This window comes from Sturnira hondurensis, unplaced genomic scaffold, assembly GCF_014824575.4.
Source record: "Sturnira hondurensis isolate 20B ecotype Veracruz unplaced genomic scaffold, ASM1482457v3 Scaffold0008723, whole genome shotgun sequence".
Classification (NCBI taxonomy): domain Eukaryota; kingdom Metazoa; phylum Chordata; class Mammalia; order Chiroptera; family Phyllostomidae; genus Sturnira; species Sturnira hondurensis.
This window is the reverse complement of record NW_028081354.1, coordinates 1,475,941-1,492,600: the sequence shown is the minus strand read 5'-3', so window position 1 is coordinate 1,492,600 and position 16,660 is coordinate 1,475,941. Positions and strand designations below refer to the sequence as shown.

The 16,660-nt window shown below is 48.3% G+C and overlaps 1 protein-coding gene across 3 annotated transcripts in view; it reads right to left on the bottom strand.

The window, feature by feature from the left end:
- SRGAP3 (SLIT-ROBO Rho GTPase activating protein 3) overlaps positions 1-5,045 on the bottom strand; it is a 113,351-nt gene extending 108,306 nt beyond the window's left edge. For all 3 annotated transcript variants that reach the window (XR_005067842.1, XM_037055700.1, XM_037055701.1), the window contains exon 1: positions 4,892-5,045. Coding sequence is in view for 2 of the 3 variants with exons in the window: in XM_037055700.1 (XP_036911595.1) it covers positions 4,892-4,954 (63 nt within the window). In the remaining variant the exon portion in view is untranslated. The remainder of the gene's footprint in view (positions 1-4,891) is intronic.
- Positions 5,046-16,660: the final 11,615 nt, after the last annotated feature.

The following is a 16,660-nucleotide window of genomic DNA, read 5'->3' as shown; positions in this document are numbered from 1 at the left end:
CAGACTACCCTCGAGAACTGAATTCAGCTGTGGACCACCATTTGGCCCCCTCCCTTTGGTGAGCTGCCTTGGACTGCCATCATGATGGACTATACCCACTGTGCTCTTGCCTTTCTCCTAACACTGAACCCCCACTCCCCTTCCACACTGGCAGACTCCCATTCATCCTTTAACACCCAACTCAAGAGTCACCTTAACTGTATCTCATTCTCAACTCTCTGCCCCACTTTCCACCTCTCCACTAAGAAGGTACAGGAGAATCAAACATGTGGCTGAAGAACTGACACAGAGAAGAAGCTAACGCCAAGGAGGAAGACACAGAAAAGTAAGAAACTAGGCTTTTCCCACAGAGGAAGAATTAGGACCTCTTAAAAGAGTTTCCCCATTGCTGCTTCAAAAATCATTTAAATAAGGATACCCATCCCATTTGACCAAAATCTAATATAGCAAACTTTTAAAAGGGCAAATATTAAAAACAAAAACAAAAAACTAGATGCGGAATTCAGAGGATAGATTAAAAAACAGTTGGTATAAAAATACCTGGTGAGTGGTCCATGTGATGAGACTATCATGAAAAAGGCAAAATGCCATCACAGATTTCATTATTGGAATTGAAGAGTCAACATAGCTCTGCTCTCCTCTTAGCTGGGAAAACCAGAGTGTTCCGAATGGCCCTGAATATTAACTTCGGTGGGTCAGAAGAGACCCGGGGTTGACCCAGGGAGAGTATCCCTGGTGAGGAGGAAACACAAAGCCAAATCATAGAGGGACAAGTGGAGGTAACACAGAATGTTACCCAGAGGAGGGAAAGACCTGGGTGGATGATCACAACTACTGTCTTCTTCAAGCAACTGACAGGTTTCCATGTAAACTGATGTGGCCCTCAAGTGTATGACCAGGCCCTCTGAGTAGAAACATGATAAGGTTTCATCTCAACATTGGGGAGAATTTTTTATTAATCACAGTTGTCCCCAAATAGAACAAACCACCTGAGCAGTAATGAATGCTGTTTACTGAGGGAGACCTAGAAGAGGGAGGATGAATAATCTTGTGGAGGATGATAAAAGGACTGGAACATAAAGCCTAGCAGACATCTGTTAATTTAATGCACCCCAGTTTTTCTTGGGGAATCACCCGTCACTCATTCTCTTCCCCATGCGTCAGGTGAAGTTGAGTGTACACTTGGCTTCGGGGGTGGGTATGTTTCTCAGGCCTGGTCAGTCCACACTGCATCCCCCAGCCACAGGTAGCAGCGCTCATATGACTCACACTGGGCCAATTGAGCCCGTAAGACTCGATTCTGGAGAAAGGGAGTTCTTCCTTTCCACTAAACTCGAAACAGGTAGGATGCAAGCCTGGAGCTGCCAGGGGCCATCCGATTATCAAGTGGAAACAGATTGACTACTGAAGAGCCCTTCACGTTCTCCCTTTAAAAAGGGTGTGCGGAGCGGGGCAGGAATTAGAGCAGAGCCGCAGAGAGACTGAATTCCTTTGGGCCCTGGAAGTCCCCCGTGCCTGAAGCCAGGCTCGGCTCTAGACAGCTTGCAAATTCCCTTCCTTCTCTCAAACAGGTTGAGCTGGGTTTCTGTTGTTTACAAACATAATAGTCCTGATCCCTATAATGACCTCCAAAACCCCATCCAGTTCCATTCTGCTATGGTGGACCTCACACTTAAAGCAAGGAGCACCTATATGTAGAAGACCATTTGCGCGAATGAATCCTAGAATGGCTTCTGGAATTTGAAGTGCTTCCTCTAGCCATGTAAATAAATTCTATGACAAAAGGGAAAAGGGAGAATCATGAAAAGGTAGTTATTAAGTCAAATACCATCTTGCATCTGTGAGAAGCTGGCAGTCAAGACAGCTACCCCAGGCCCAAGCCCAGGAAGGACACCTGGCCTGGAAGCCACGCCCACCTCCTGTAGCTACATTGCCAGAGCATGAAGTGATGAGGTGATGAAGGAACACCACCCCTCTGGCCCCACCCCAAGTGCTGTCTATCTAGGGAATGCAGAGGGGGCTCCGTTCTTCAGGATCACTGGTGAGCCACCATTCAGTGAGCACCAACGGAAAGCCAAGCCTGAGCTGAACACTTGCCTACATCTATTCTTCAAAACAGGCCCCTGATGAAGACATTGTCACCATCTCCATTTCCCAGTTGAGAAAACTAATTCTCAGAGAGACTGGCCCAGGGTCACACAGTCAGTGAGAGGCAGTTCTGAGAGAGTCCAAAAGCCTAGCCACACTGCCACCTGCCAGTGATGAGAACAGGCCCAAAGTCACCAAGTTTGGGTTCTCCTGGCAGCTGCTCAGGCTTTACCTCCTCATCTCTAAGATGGGTGAGTGACGAGCCCGTTCCCCAGTCTGACCAGACAGCAGCCCCTGCAGTGAGGCCTGCAGGAACTCTTGTCAGGTAAGGAGTGCAGCCTCAGGGCCAAGATTACCTAGAACCGGCACAAAGGGCCATGCTGGGCTAACTCAGGCAGCGAGGCCCTGTCCCCATCTCTTTCCTGGCCCACGGGGGCTGGGCCGTTTCCTTTGTTACACAGGCAAAGGCTTGGTAACAAGGCCGCTAGGAGCTCAGCTGTCGACATTTTTTCATTATTTTCCACCCTGTTAACCTCATCACAAGTGAGGCTGCTGTCAACCTAAATGACAACAGAAAAGATTCATCTCGCTTGTCCCCGGCCTCAGCTCAGAAGAAAGACCCTTCATTTCCTAAAGGCTCTGATGACCCTTTCTTTTTGCGTCACTCCCCCTGAGGAAACAAGATGTGACAGTGGCAGCAGGCAGAGGCTTGTGATGGGACCAAGTGACCTGAATCGCTTCGGTGTGGCTTTGCAAAGCGCTGTGCGATTTTTTAAAATTGCACTGTATTTACCATCCTAATTATGTTTGCTTATGCAGATATAAAACTTAGACTATGTTTCATTAACATGGCCCCAGGAGGACACCAGAGCACACTGAGTGGAAGGAAGGAGGGAACTAGCCTGTGACCACAGTTTTGCTACAGAAGTCATCCTCAGAGGGGATAATCCTAATACAGACCATGACAAGATTGTCATATTTCATATCATCTTGTCCTCTTCCTGTGCTTCTAGCAACCCCAGGTCACCTTTCGGAGCCTTTAGCCCCAGGGGCTGTTTTCCATGCTTTATTTGGGATTACAAACCCTCTTAATCCTCCCAACTGCCCATGAGTTTTTCAATCCCCACCTCACAAATGAGGAAGCTGAGGCTCAGAGATATAAGGAACAAGCCTGAAAACTAATGACAGAAAGCTGATGATGGAACCAGAATTACATCCCCAGGAATTTCAAGAATTCTGGACACAAAGACCACGCCCTGAACCACTTCTCCACACCACAGGCACGGTTACCTTTAACCCCTGTACTGTTCCTGGGAAGTAGGGGACCTAAACACCATTTGCAAGATGAAGAGCAAAAATAAATGGTTTGCCCACTTTACAAATGAGAAAACTGAAGTTCACAGAAGTGAGTTCAGTTCTTTGGATTCGCACACAGCACCTAGTGTTTGCTCCGTGCTGTGTGAGGGACTTGAGATACCGAGACCTCAGGGGCATAAACCGTGACTGCTCCCTCCACTGGGCTTCTGGGACTTCACTGGGTAAAACCTTTCTCAAAGCACCTGAGCAGTCTGTTAAAAGACTTAAAAATAAGCAAACATTTGACTTCCCAATTCCCATTGGAGAAACTGAAACTAGGAAATAGCAGTGAATATGACAAAGGTATATACAGGGTCCGGCACACATAACGCCTGTTTTTCTTTTATTACAAAATCTTTTAGTTCAAAATCATAAGCATGTAATTCTGTAACATAACAACATCACAGTTAACCACACCATATGACATTTTAGGTGAAATGTCCAAATTGCTGTCCATCTCAGGCGAGACATTCACACACCCCACCCACCACACTCCAGCAGGAACTGCTTCTACCAGACCCTGTGTATTGTGCAACATTGCTCACAGATCACTGTTTTTAAGAATAAAACAATGGAATAACTTAAGTGTTCAACAATAAGAGATTGGTTAAATAAATTAGGGCACATTATATACCAATTTTTTTGGACTATAAGACGCAACAGACCATAAGATGCACCTAGGTTTTAGAGGAAAATAGAAAAAAATGTTTTGAAGCAAAAAATGTGGTGAAATATTTAATAATATAAATAACATAAGGCTGCCACCCGCCCCCCCCCCAAACCTACAGCAAGCCAGGTAAACTACACGTGGACTATAAGACACATCCCCATTCCTCCCCAAATTTGAGGGAAAAAGTGAGTCTTATAGTCCAAAAAATACAGAAATAAAATACTATTAATCATTCAAAAATGTTATGGAAATATATTTATTGACACGGGAAAATCCTGCAACAAAGTGTTATATAATTTTTAGGCGACATAAGCAGGCAGTAAAATCCTTCACTCAGTCTGATCTCACTGGGGAAAGTGTATGTGTAAACTGGCACGTGTACAAAAATGAGCACTCACAGAAAGTGTGTTTGCATATGTACATGACACAGAAACACCCATGACACTTAAGTGATTACTGCTGAGTGATAACATTTTATTTTTTGTGTGTATTTATGTCCATTTTCCCAAATTTCCTACAATGAACGTGAACTGCTTACTTTTGCATGAAAAGGTTTTTGTTTTTGTGGTGGTTGCCACAGTGGCTGAGCCACCAGCCGCATCCAGGCTTCACACTCAGGATCTGGGATGCCAAGTCCAGCCCTCGGCCCCTTGCCCCCATCAACACACCTGCCCTCCTGGTCTCAGGTCCCCAAACCACATGCCACCTGGCCAGCACGGTGTTGCCATGGCCAGCCTGGGCAGGGACACGAGCAGGTCAGGGGGCTTGTTTGCCTACCTTTTTGAAGAGTCTGATGACATCCTCACTGATCTGTGACAGGCGGACGATGACATTATTCATGAAGATGTCGTTGAGGGTGGCATGGTCTCGGCTCTCCCGCCTGGTCTGATGCAGAACCAGATACCAGCAGTTCACCGGTGAGAGGAGGTACTGGTCCTTCCTATGGAAACCGAGACAGCTCGGGTTGGCGTCACTGGAACTGCCATCCAGACAGCGTTCCACGGTATCACTCACCATGGCTCTTCCGACCCCATGGGGCCCCTTCAAGCTCAGTTTTATCCTAACACACTCCCAGTTGGGGAGATGGATGCTATGGAAGCTGAAGTGCTGGGGCCCAAACTCAGGTCTCTAACTCCTGTCCCATCTAGTCTCCCAGAGCATATGACATTTGCTACATGCTTCTCTGCCTTCTGGGAAGAAGCCACCTTCCCCAGGGCTAAGAAATACTAAACCATTTATGTTTAAATACTTGTGCGACTTCTAGAACTACACAGTGGAACGAACAACATGTGAATACTTCCCTTTCCCTTCTCTGCCTCCCCCAGCCCCTGGGGTCCCCTCAGGTTCCTAACCCCTTGGTCCTCCCCCAGGACTTGGGCCTGAAGAGTTTCAGGTTCTGTATTTGGGAGGAGGGACTAAGGAAAGCTCCTTTGAGTAAACTACACATAAGGCAAGTAAATCTTTGTCCTAAAATGGTGGATAGATTCTTAGCATCTTCTGGCTGAGCACTGCGCTAAGCCAGGGTTTCTCAAAGTATGATCCTCAGACCACCAACGGCAGCAGCCCCTGGGATCTTGTTAGAAATGCCGATTCCGGAGCCCCACTCTAGACCTGTTGAGTCAGAAGCTCTGAGGGCAGGCCCAGCAATGTGGATCTCAGGAAACTCTCCAGGGAATGCTGATTCACTCTCGAGTCTGAGAACCCCAGATCTGGGTACCATTGCTTGCTAACCAAAGCTTGAGAAATGGGATGCTGCCAAAAACAGACTGGAGGAGTATCTCCCTCAAAGACCCCTCTGTTAGCACAGCAAAGGGTATGTATATCTTATTCTCCAGGAAGGAAGAGGGGAGGGCAAAATCAGACCCCCAGTCCCATGTTACCATCTTGCCCTCCAACCCTGACTCTTCCTTTACTCCACTTTCCATGGTGGGAAGGAGATGTCGAGAGGCAGGCTGTGGAGGGGAGGCCCATCCTCTACCCTTGAGGCTAAGGGTCCCCCAGGCCTGCCTTGCTCCACCTATGCCCTAAGGGTGGGCCACCTATGAGGGCTGGCCACGTTGAGCCTCCCACTATCAGTATTTCGAAGAAGGGAAATCTGCTGACTCTTGCTCTGGCCGCATCATCCTCTCAAAGCCAAGTGCAAGTTCTGGAAGGCAAAGCCCTGAGGGCCTCTGAGCTCCCACAGCACCCCCACACCCTCACCCTACCCAAACCCTGGGCTTGTGACGGGTAGGTGGAGCCCCTGCTACCTGACTCAGAGGAATTTTCTTACTGTCATGAAATGAGCTAAAAGTCTGTGTAGATAGCAGGAATTCGGGAGAAGGGAATTGGTTATATAGAGGACAGATATATTAGAAACTCTAAGAAAAAGGGAGATTTCTCCATTGCTTACAGCCTAGAGAATAAACCAGAACACTAAAATTCAACCACCCAACGCAAATCTCTTAGCATTTACTTCCAGCCAGGTCTCAGGCAGGCTCTGGAGGAATGTGACACAGACCTGCCTGGAGGGGCTCCCTGTCAAGTGGCTGAGGCAGAAGAGAGAGATTACAGTGGAAAGTGACAAAGCCTCCTCATGGGTGAGAAGCTGGCGCACTGCTCCTCCTGTGCTCTCTGGCGTTCACGCAGAGCTCTTCCCCACCCGGCCTTCACACCCGCTGTTCCCTCCACCTGTAATGCATGAGCCCCTGCTCTGGTGGTGACTGCCTCTTTCTCTTCCTCTGGGCCTCAGTTTAGATGATACCTCCCCAGAGAGCATGCCTGCGACCACACTCTAAGGCACAAGTCCTCAAAATGTGATCCCCCAGCTGCATCAGCAGCATCCCCTGGGGATGTATTGGAACACAGGGCCACTCCAGACGACTCAATAAGAAGCCCTGGGGATGGGCTCAGCATCCGTGTTTTAACCAGCCCCACCAAGAGATACTGATGCACACTCAAGTTTGTGAACATCTGCCTTAAGGAGCTTCCATCCCCCGTCACCTTTAAGTTCTTTCAGAGCAGGGAGTGTTCCTGTTTTAGTGACCACATCCAGTGCTGAGCGATGGGATGACACATAGGAGATGCTATGAAAGAGGGGCCCATAAATGGAAAAAGGTCACCTTCCTGCTGGGTCTTGAAGAATGGGTAGAAGTTTTCCAAACAGAGGGGCCAAGAAACGTGGCCTTATAGGCAGAGGGAACCGTGATACAAAGATACACGAGTAGCTCAGTAAAGCAAGAATTCCAAATGTGGTAAAAGAGGATAGGTAGGGCATGAGGCTGGGGAGACAGGTTAAGGGCTTGACTGGGGGGGTGGGGGCTTTGAATGACAGGAGAATGAGCTGGGCCTTTATCTTCTAGGCCACACAGTTCTCACCCTGAGTTGCACATTAGAATCACCTGGGAAGTTTTTAAAAACACCAAGACCCAGGCCCCATTCAAGACCAATTAAATCAGAATCTCTGGAGATAAGCCTTGGTATTGGTATTTTTTTAAAACATTCTCTAGAAGATTCTAATGTAGAAGCATGGAAGTTATTTAAGCAGAGGTATGATGTGACCAATGTGTATCTTAGAAAGATCATTGAGGGCCGATTGGAGGATGGAAGGATGACAGACGGATGGATGACGGGTAGGTGAGTGGGTGGGAGACAAGTGAGTGGATTCATGGGTAAATGGATGGGAAGATAAGTGGATGGATGGTGGAATAAATGAGTAGTTGGCAGGTAGGTAGATGGGTATGGGCATAAGCATAGGGCTGGAGACAAGAGGACCAGTCAGGAGGCGAGCTCAGTCCAGGAGAATAAAGATAATGAGGGTCTGGGTGGTGGCCAGAGAAAGCCAAATTGCAGGGACTCCTCAATAGGAGAGCACATAATGTTGGAGACATCCTGGAAATAGAGAGTAGGAGGTAGGAAGGNGTATGATGTGACCAATATGTATCTTAGAAAGATCATTGAGGGCCGATTGGAGGATGGAAGGATGACAGACGGATGGATGACAGGTAGGTGAGTGGGTGGGAGACAAGTGAGTGGATTCATGGGTAAATGGATGGGAAGATAAGTGGATGGATGGTGGAATAAATGAGTAGTTGTCAGGTAGGTAGATGGGTATGGGCATAAGCATAGGGCTGGAGACAAGAGGACCAGTCAGGAGGCGAGCTCAGTCCAGGAGAATAAAGATAATGAGGGTCTGGGTGGTGGCCAGAGAAAGCCAAATTGCAGGGACTCCTCAATAGGAGAGCACATAATGTTGGAGACATCCTGGAAATAGAGAGTAGGAGGTAGGAAGGAGGGGTAGGTGGTGATTCTGAGGTTCAGATCTTAGGCAACTGGGTGGATGCCGATGACATGAACCAAGATAAAAACTGCAAAGGAAGAAATGGGTTTGGGCAGAAAATACTTTTCACAACCCATTTTTCACTGCTTCCTAGGTGGCGATAGAACTGGGAAGATTAGAGTAAAGGAAAGATGAGATAATGAAGCTGTTACCTAAATTACTTCAGGGGCTTAGCTCAGCCTGGGATGTAAGAACTGAACAGCATCAGGGAATTAAATGTGCAAAATTTATGGAAGTCCCAGCCAGAACGTGAGTTTTGGGAGTGGGGATACAAAAAAGATCTTGAAAGGGTGCGGAGGTGCTGGGATGGCTTGGGGACCATTAATTAGGCCACCTGGTCAGGGAGATTAGATAAGGGAGAGAGAAAGAACAGCACATTCCTTATGAGAAGCTGTGGGCAGGAGGCAATGCAGCCTTGGATGGAATTACCAGGGGAGGCAGAATGAGTGGAGGTAAGGGGGAGAAAGTTACCTGAAAGCAAACCATGGACTTGTCAAAGTGAGCAGCTGCTGGGAGATCAAGGTCTTGGTTAATTCCAGCTTTCACTCCTGTGCTGTCTGTCCAGGTATATGTGCCAAGACACTGTGGATGCAGCAGAGACCAGAGCAGGCAAGACCCTGATCCCCCACAAACCTTCCACTCGAGTGAGGGAGACACACAAGGAAACGAGATAACGATGCAGCCTCTTAAGTATAGTGATGGGAAGGAGGCTGCAGAGCAAAGGAGGTAGTAGTGCGGTGGACATGGATGGCTCTCTGGAGGAAGCATATTCTAGACTGGGAACTAAAGGTTCAAATGGCTTCATAAGGCAGAGCTTTCAGGGTGGAGAAATATAATGAGCAAAGGCCCAGACAGTGGCCAGAGAGAGCATGTTGGTCAGCCAAACATAGCGGCGGGGGGCGGGGGTGGCTACAGCATGGTGTTTGCAGCAGTGGGGCGGGGGGAGCTGGAGTGATAAATGAGGTTGGAGAATTAGACAGAAGCCACATAACTAAGGGCCTTTAAGTCCCAGTAGAGAATATGAGCTTTGTCCTGAGGTCAGCAGGAAGCCATCTACGGATTTGGAGCAGGGGAGGGGAAGAGTAAAATTGAATTTTCAAATTTTGTTTTGGCTACCATGAGGAGGATGGGCTCACAGGGGCCAAGAGAGGAGGTAAGGGGTCCATGAAATACTTACGTGGTAAACTGACTGGACTTGGAGACCAAGTGGGGTTAGGGTTGGAATTGGGAGGGAGAAAAAGATGTTAGGACCACTCCCAAGTTTTCCAGTTTGGGCCACTGGGAGGACAGAGGTGGCATGTACTGAGATGAGGATGAGCCAGTCAGCAGAGGGGCATTGGCACATGACCAGTCCAAAGGGCTTTCAGAACATCCAGATGGAAACACCTGGGGTAAAGACACACGTGGAGGCCAACACGGAGCTCACAGTCTAGCGAGGCAATGGTAACCCTCAGAGAGCTAGAGCGGATAGTATGGTGCCATGAGAGCGCACACCAAGGGGGACAGGCCTGGCCTGACTTCAGGGGTCACTGAAGTGTCCCTGAGGAAGGTCTTTTGGATGGGCTCTAAAGGAGGGAGCAAGGTGAAGAGGGTCAGAAGAAGGGACTGGAGGGACAGTCCCAGGCAGAGGGAACAGTATGGGCAAAGGCTCATTGCGGGGGTGGGGGCAGGAAACTCACTGGATTTAAGGAACCCTATAAGGCCAGTGTGGCTGGAGCCCAGGAAGCAAGGCAGAGGAGGGGGCAGGTGCAGGGTCTTGTACCTGCAAGACTAGCACATTGATCACCGTCCCGTCAGCCATCTGGGTTGCACGGGGACTGCAGAAAGAAGCACCTAAGCCATAGATGGCACAGATGAACACTGGCTTTTGGGGACCTTTAGTTTTGTCCTTCCCTTTTCGGGGGGTTACTTATCTCTTTGAAAGTGGGACCCCTTGGACCTGAGAGCCATCTCTGCCTGCTGCAGCTGCACTTTTGGAAGATGTGGACATGAACCTGGACCTGTGCTTTCTCGTCTGAGGCACATCTTGAGCAGCTCTTCTACTTTTCCAATCTAGCATCTGAGCATCTATGCAGCAGGTGGAAGCTGCTGAGCTAAGGCATAACGTGAGAACTTTCACATATATATATAAAATCCAGAAAAAGGCAATGAACATTTCTGGTGAGTCACAGCTTTCTTTCTTTGGCTGGCGGAGCTGGGTCTGAGGCTCCACGAGACTGCAGCTAGAGCAGTGAGGCCTTGCCAAGCTGGTGAGTTAGGAAAATGAAATTAGCAGTGAGCCAGCTTCTCCAACTTCTCCACCAGGGGACCGGAAAATTCCACTTAGCAAACAGAGTCCATTTCCAGGCCTACAGAGTCCCAGGTTGCAGATGGATCCCAAACTACTGCCCTAGGATCATGGTCCCTCAGGGAGGAAGGCAAGCTCCTGCAGCTGACACGGTGGCCTAGATGCCAAGTCCCTGCCTCTGGCTCCCTGCTCCCTTCCAGAACATTCTTGGGCCTTACATTGGGCTTGCTTGGGCATTTGCCAGCAAAGCTGCCTCTGAAAAGCATTCTCTCATTTGATTCCAGGGCCAAAAAGGTGTGGTTAAACTCTTACTACCTAAGCTGCCTCAGGCAGGAAATGGGATTCATTACCCTATCTTGGAGCATGAATCATTAATTCTGCAAGTATTAACTAAGTGCCATCTTTTGTGCCAGGTAGTGGTAAGCAAAATGAGCCATGCTCCCTGCTACACAGAGTTTACAACCCAGTGGGGGCCTCAGGTGTCAATCAAACAGTCACATACACAGATAGGAAATTGCAACAGTGGTGGGGACCTTGAAGGAAAAATGCATGGTGCCGTGACAGTCTATTGGTTAAGGTGGAGTTGGGTGTCACTGCACCATGCTGGTCCTCCTGTCACTGAGACCTTAGCTGAGATGTTTCTATTTGGGGCCTTCCCTGACCCCCAGTGCCCCCCCGCCCCCGTCTCTAGCACACCACCCTATTTATTGCCATCACAACTCCACCATACTGGAACTTGTCCCATTCACTTACTTTTTGTTTCTGGTCTTTGACCCTCCTGTCTAGCTTACATCTGTCCAGTTCACCACTGTGTCTCTGGTGCCAGTCAGCTGAATGGATGGAAAGCGCCCAGAGGATGAGCTGGCACCAGAAGGGTGCATAGGCTTCAACACCACACTGGGAGAAGGGAGAGCACGCCCAGCAGTAAGTGTGAAGGCTCTGTGAGAACAGGCACCTTCTAGTATGAGGAGAAGGTAAGTGTGGCCTGAGGGCAGAGGGGCAGGGTGAGGGCTTAACAGGCCAGAGAGATTGCAGGAGCCAGTCCTTGAAGGACAGGAAGAGGACCTGGGCCGTGTGCTGCTGTGTACACAGGGCTGTTTGTAGCAAGCATCGCACTGGGTGGCTTGATCAGCAGAAACGTCTTGTCTCACGGTTCTGGAGGCAGGAAGTCTGATAGCAAGGAGTCAGCAGGGTTGGTTCCTTCTGAGGGCTATGGAGGAGACTGGTCCAGGCCTTTTCCTTGGCCTCGGGTGCTGTGCTGGCAATCTGTGGGGTTCCTAGGCTTGTAGACACTTCATCCCAATCTTTGCTTTCTGTTCATATAGCATGTTCCCTGTATGTTTGTGCATGTCCACATATTCCCTTGTTATAAGGACATCAGCCTTGTTGTGTTAGGGCCCCTACTAATGACTTCATTTTTACTTGACTACCCCTATTCTACAAGCCTCTTGAAGGCAGAAATAATCTCTTATATTTTCTTATATCCCTCCTTAGTCCTTGGCAGACTCTCATTCATTCATTCATTTGTTCACTCACTCTTCTGATGGTTTTTCTGTCTGCTTTGTGCTATGCACTGTGCTAGTCACAGAGGATTAAAAAGATGACTGGATATGACTTGAAAAAGCTCCCAATAGAGTGGATGAAACTAACACCAACCCAGAATTATGGCTATTGGTCAGAACACCTTTAGATGAAGTGGCAGAAATGCTTCAGACTGAGTTAAGCAAAAGTTATAGTAACAGGAGGAGGAGAAATTTGAGGGTTCCAAAATTTTAATAAAAAAAATACAAAGAAATAGGAGGTGGTTGGCCTCAGACACAACTGGCTCCAGAAGCTCATAGGATGTCATCAGGACCTAGTCTTACCCTCTCCATCTCTTGGTTCTGCTTTCCTTGGCTGGCTTCACCCTCAAGTGGGCCCTCTCCAGACCAAAAATAACCCGACTGCTAGTAATTCCCAGAGAAGGAGAGCTTTTCCCCAGCTGTTCCACCAAAAGGCCTGGAATTGCATCTCACTAGATGAAAGCTCTGTGGCCAAGATAATGCATTGCTGGTCACAGGCTTACCATCGCTCAGGGATGATTCCCCAGAGATCAAAGGAAGCGGGGCGAGATGCTGCAGAGCAGAGTGGCAAATGACTACTATGTTATGTTTTGTGAGGAGATCCCAGAGGAGTAAGGGAGAGAGGCAGGGGTTAATTCTGCCTCAGGGTGGAGGGAGAGTCACAGGACCATTTGCACTGGGCCTTGAAGTACATGTAAGAGTTTGCCAGGGGAAAGGGCAAAGAGTAATAACAGCATCCCACCGGCAGAGGGAAGTGTGAGTGTGAGGTTGTGACATCAGACATGGGTTGTTCTAAAGCCATCTGGGTAGGAGGGAGTGAAGCGGGGCACAGTGGAAGCAGAGGCAGCGAGACGTGCCAGAGTATGAAGGGACTCACAAGTCAAGGCTGAATGAAGGTGTTAAGTGGGCCAGGGATGTGATCACAGGGGCAGGAAGGACAGGTGGGAAGCAGAGCAGCCAGGTGAGGGGATGAGTCTGATATGGAGCAGGCGCGAGGCTTCAGTGCAGGGAGCCTCTTCGTGCCGGTGGAAGTCCACTGCCTTGGAAGCTGCCTTTGGCTGATGCCAGCCCTGAGACACAGCAATTCAAAAGAGGAAAGACATTAGGTCACATGACCGAAACAGGTTCTGCTTACTGTGCTGATGTGCTATGCATTCAGGCTGGCGCACAAATAGCAATTCTGCCCCTCCACAGCTGGGTGAACTTGGGAATTTAATTAAACCTTTTCTTTCTTTATCTAAAAAATGGATGGATAACACTTATCTCATAGTGATACTTTAAGGATTAAATGAAGTAATTAATAGGATGCTATTACCATCAAATTCAGCATATAACAATTATTATTATCATCACTATTATTACCCCTGCACCTCACTAGGATGTTGGGAAAATCCAACAACTGGTGTATGTATGTAGATGTATGGCCCATGATAGGTTCTCTACAAATGTTGGTTTTCTTCCTCCTATTACTACCTTCCCCCCTGCAAACTCCTACATGTACTGCAAGGCCCAGTGCAAATGGTCCTGCAACTCCCCCTCCACCCTGGGGCAGAGTTATTCCCTCACCCATTTGTTCCTCACACCTCAAAGTGATGGCACACTGGGTCTGGTGTATTACTTCTGAGCTCCCTTGGACTTGCTGAATGTATTCTTGGCACCAGAATGAAAATCCCTGCCTCCAGGCAATGCTTGGCCAACCTCATCTTCTCTTTCCCTCCAAAGCCCCTTTTGCCTTGGTTTGTCCATCTGCAAAATGGGTGCACCAAGAAGTGTCTACACGGCTAGGCAGAGGAAGGGCCCTGACCCATGGCTCCTCTGCCCAATTCACTCACTGTTTAGCTGAGGAACTTAAGCCAGGCTCACCCTGCCTGGCCATCAGGTCCCTTGCCTGTCAGGGGGGGATGATGACACCTTCCCTGACTCCCCCAAACCCAACAGAATTCTTGGGAGGATTTAAGCAGCTAAAATGTGGGGAGGCATTTTGCAAAGTGTCAGATACTGTATAATTGCCAAAGGTCATTGTTATCCTATGTGCCTAATGGAATTGAGTGAAAACTAAACCCTTGCTTATTACAGCTTGTTAAAATCTTTATTACAACACCTACTTTTCATCTTAGAATAAAATTTAAATGATATGCTTGTATCACGTGTACCAAGCATCTCATACATAAAGAAATCACATCCTGGTTCACACTTTGGATATCGCTACTATAGTCTTTGAGGACCCCAGGAAATCTGGGGGACATCTGGGAAAGGACTGGAAAGAAAAGCTGGAAGGAGAAAAAGGGGCTGCAGCCATTGCAAAGACCACTCTTTAGGCTGAGCCTCCTGCCTGAAAGCCCCTCCCAGCAAAGAGGAGAAGAAGCTAAAGGATGTAGAGGGTGACAGGGAAAGACGTTCACTTTCCAGGAGGAGCCCCAGGGGTGTCATGCTGGCTTCAGGATTTTTGCCATTCCTGCACGTCACCATACTTAATACCTCCCTGTTGATTGTCCTCTTTTACTCAACTGAATTTATTTACAAAGCACTTTCCCTAGTCTTAATTAAAATAACACTTTAAAACCAGCATCACTTGGCATAAATAAAGGGTAACTGAAAAAGTAAGTTTAAGAAAAACAAAACAGTATCACCAGTTCCAAAGGGATACTGATGCCTGAGGTCTTTTGCAGTTTGTAAAGAGGGAGATGAGAGAGGCATTAGCAACACACTAGTGCCAACTCAGACTCTCTCCTTGAGGCAACCCAACAATGGAAGGAGAGTTGAAAAGATAACTCAATACTTATGGTTCATGTGCAATCAGTGATCGCTTCCTCATTTGGAGGAGCATTGATCCAGTCTGACCACCCACCACATTACAGAAACACATCCCTAAAAAACCCAGCCTCTCAGTATGCACCTCCACAGATTAGGAATACACACCTCCCAAGGCAGCCTTCTGTGTGCTAGCCAGCTCTGGGCAGCCCTGGATACTGGCATGTTCTCAAGGCTAAGTTGAAGTCAGCTTCTTTGAAAATGCTATTTTGGATCTCATTTCTCTCTTTCTGCAGCTGCACAAAATAGGTCTATTTCCTTCATTTATTTGAAGAAAGCATTTTGTTGTAATTTGGATTTTTCAGTTATTCATTCAAACAACTTTGATAGAGACATCAAAATTATAACTAAACTACAGAACAAACATCCTTTAGAACTACCTGAAAGCAGGCTGAATGGAAGTCCTACAAGTAGGATTCAAAGAGAAACCACATCGAGACTGGTGTGAGGGGTGGAGACTTGAAACAGGCTGGTCCCACACCCACATATGGTGGATAAAAATCAGGAGGCATATCTCAGCTACAGAGGTCCCCCGCTGAGGAGTGAAGGGTCACAGCCCCACACCAGGCCCTCCAGCCCAGGGTTCCAGTGCCAGGAAGGTAAGTCCCCATAACTTCTGTCTAAAAACCAGCAGGGATTGTAGCTGAGGGAAATGAAGGTTTCTGGAGTCCCAGGCATTCCTCTTAAAGGGCCTGTGCACAGACTTACTTGGACTCATTTGCTTCAAGCTTCAGTACTAGGGCAGCAGCTCAAAAGGCACCAGAGACATACAGGGAGAAACTGAGTTGTCTGGCATCAGGGCCAGCAGCTGGAGGGGCAGCTTTCTCTCAGACAGAAGTGCTGGCAGAGGCCAATTTTCCTTTCTGAGACTTCCCCCCACCAAACACACACAGAACTGGCAGGCAGGCACCATATCTGAGTCTCCATCAACATGGCTAACATCATTAGCCATGCCCTGGTGATTCCCTGAGACCCTACCACACCCAATTTGTAGGTTTACCCATCCAAGCTGTCTCCAGTGGCTTTTTCTTATGAATGGTGTGTCTTAATTCATGCTTCAGACTTTCCTAAAATCTCTCAAATAAGCAGCATCTGGCCTGAGTGTACCCTGTACCCCTCACTAAGTGGTACTGGGCCCCAGCACTAGCAACAGCTGGACTTGGTCCACAGCTTGGCCTTGCCTGGGCCCCTCCAAGCCCAGAACAGGTAGCAGCCATCTACACTTCACTTTGTAGCTCATGCCAGGTGGCCCAGGGCAGAACACAGGCAGTGGTCGACCTTGGCCTACAATTCCCAGGAGGCGCCAGATCCAGCACACCTGGTGGACAGCTTCAGACCACATCAGTGCACTACCTAGCCACCTCCACAAGCTACAGACTCAAGAGGTAGACTCAGTGAGCACCAGAGTCCTTCTAAAGAAAGTCCTGCTCTGTGGGGTGGGCCCCTGCACTGCTGATCCTTCATGGTGATCAGTGGTTGCAGCCAGTTCTTGCAGCTGATTGGGCTGGAGGTAAATCCCCTTTCCACTGATGTGCCAATAGCAATAAAGCCCCAACTACAACAGGAGG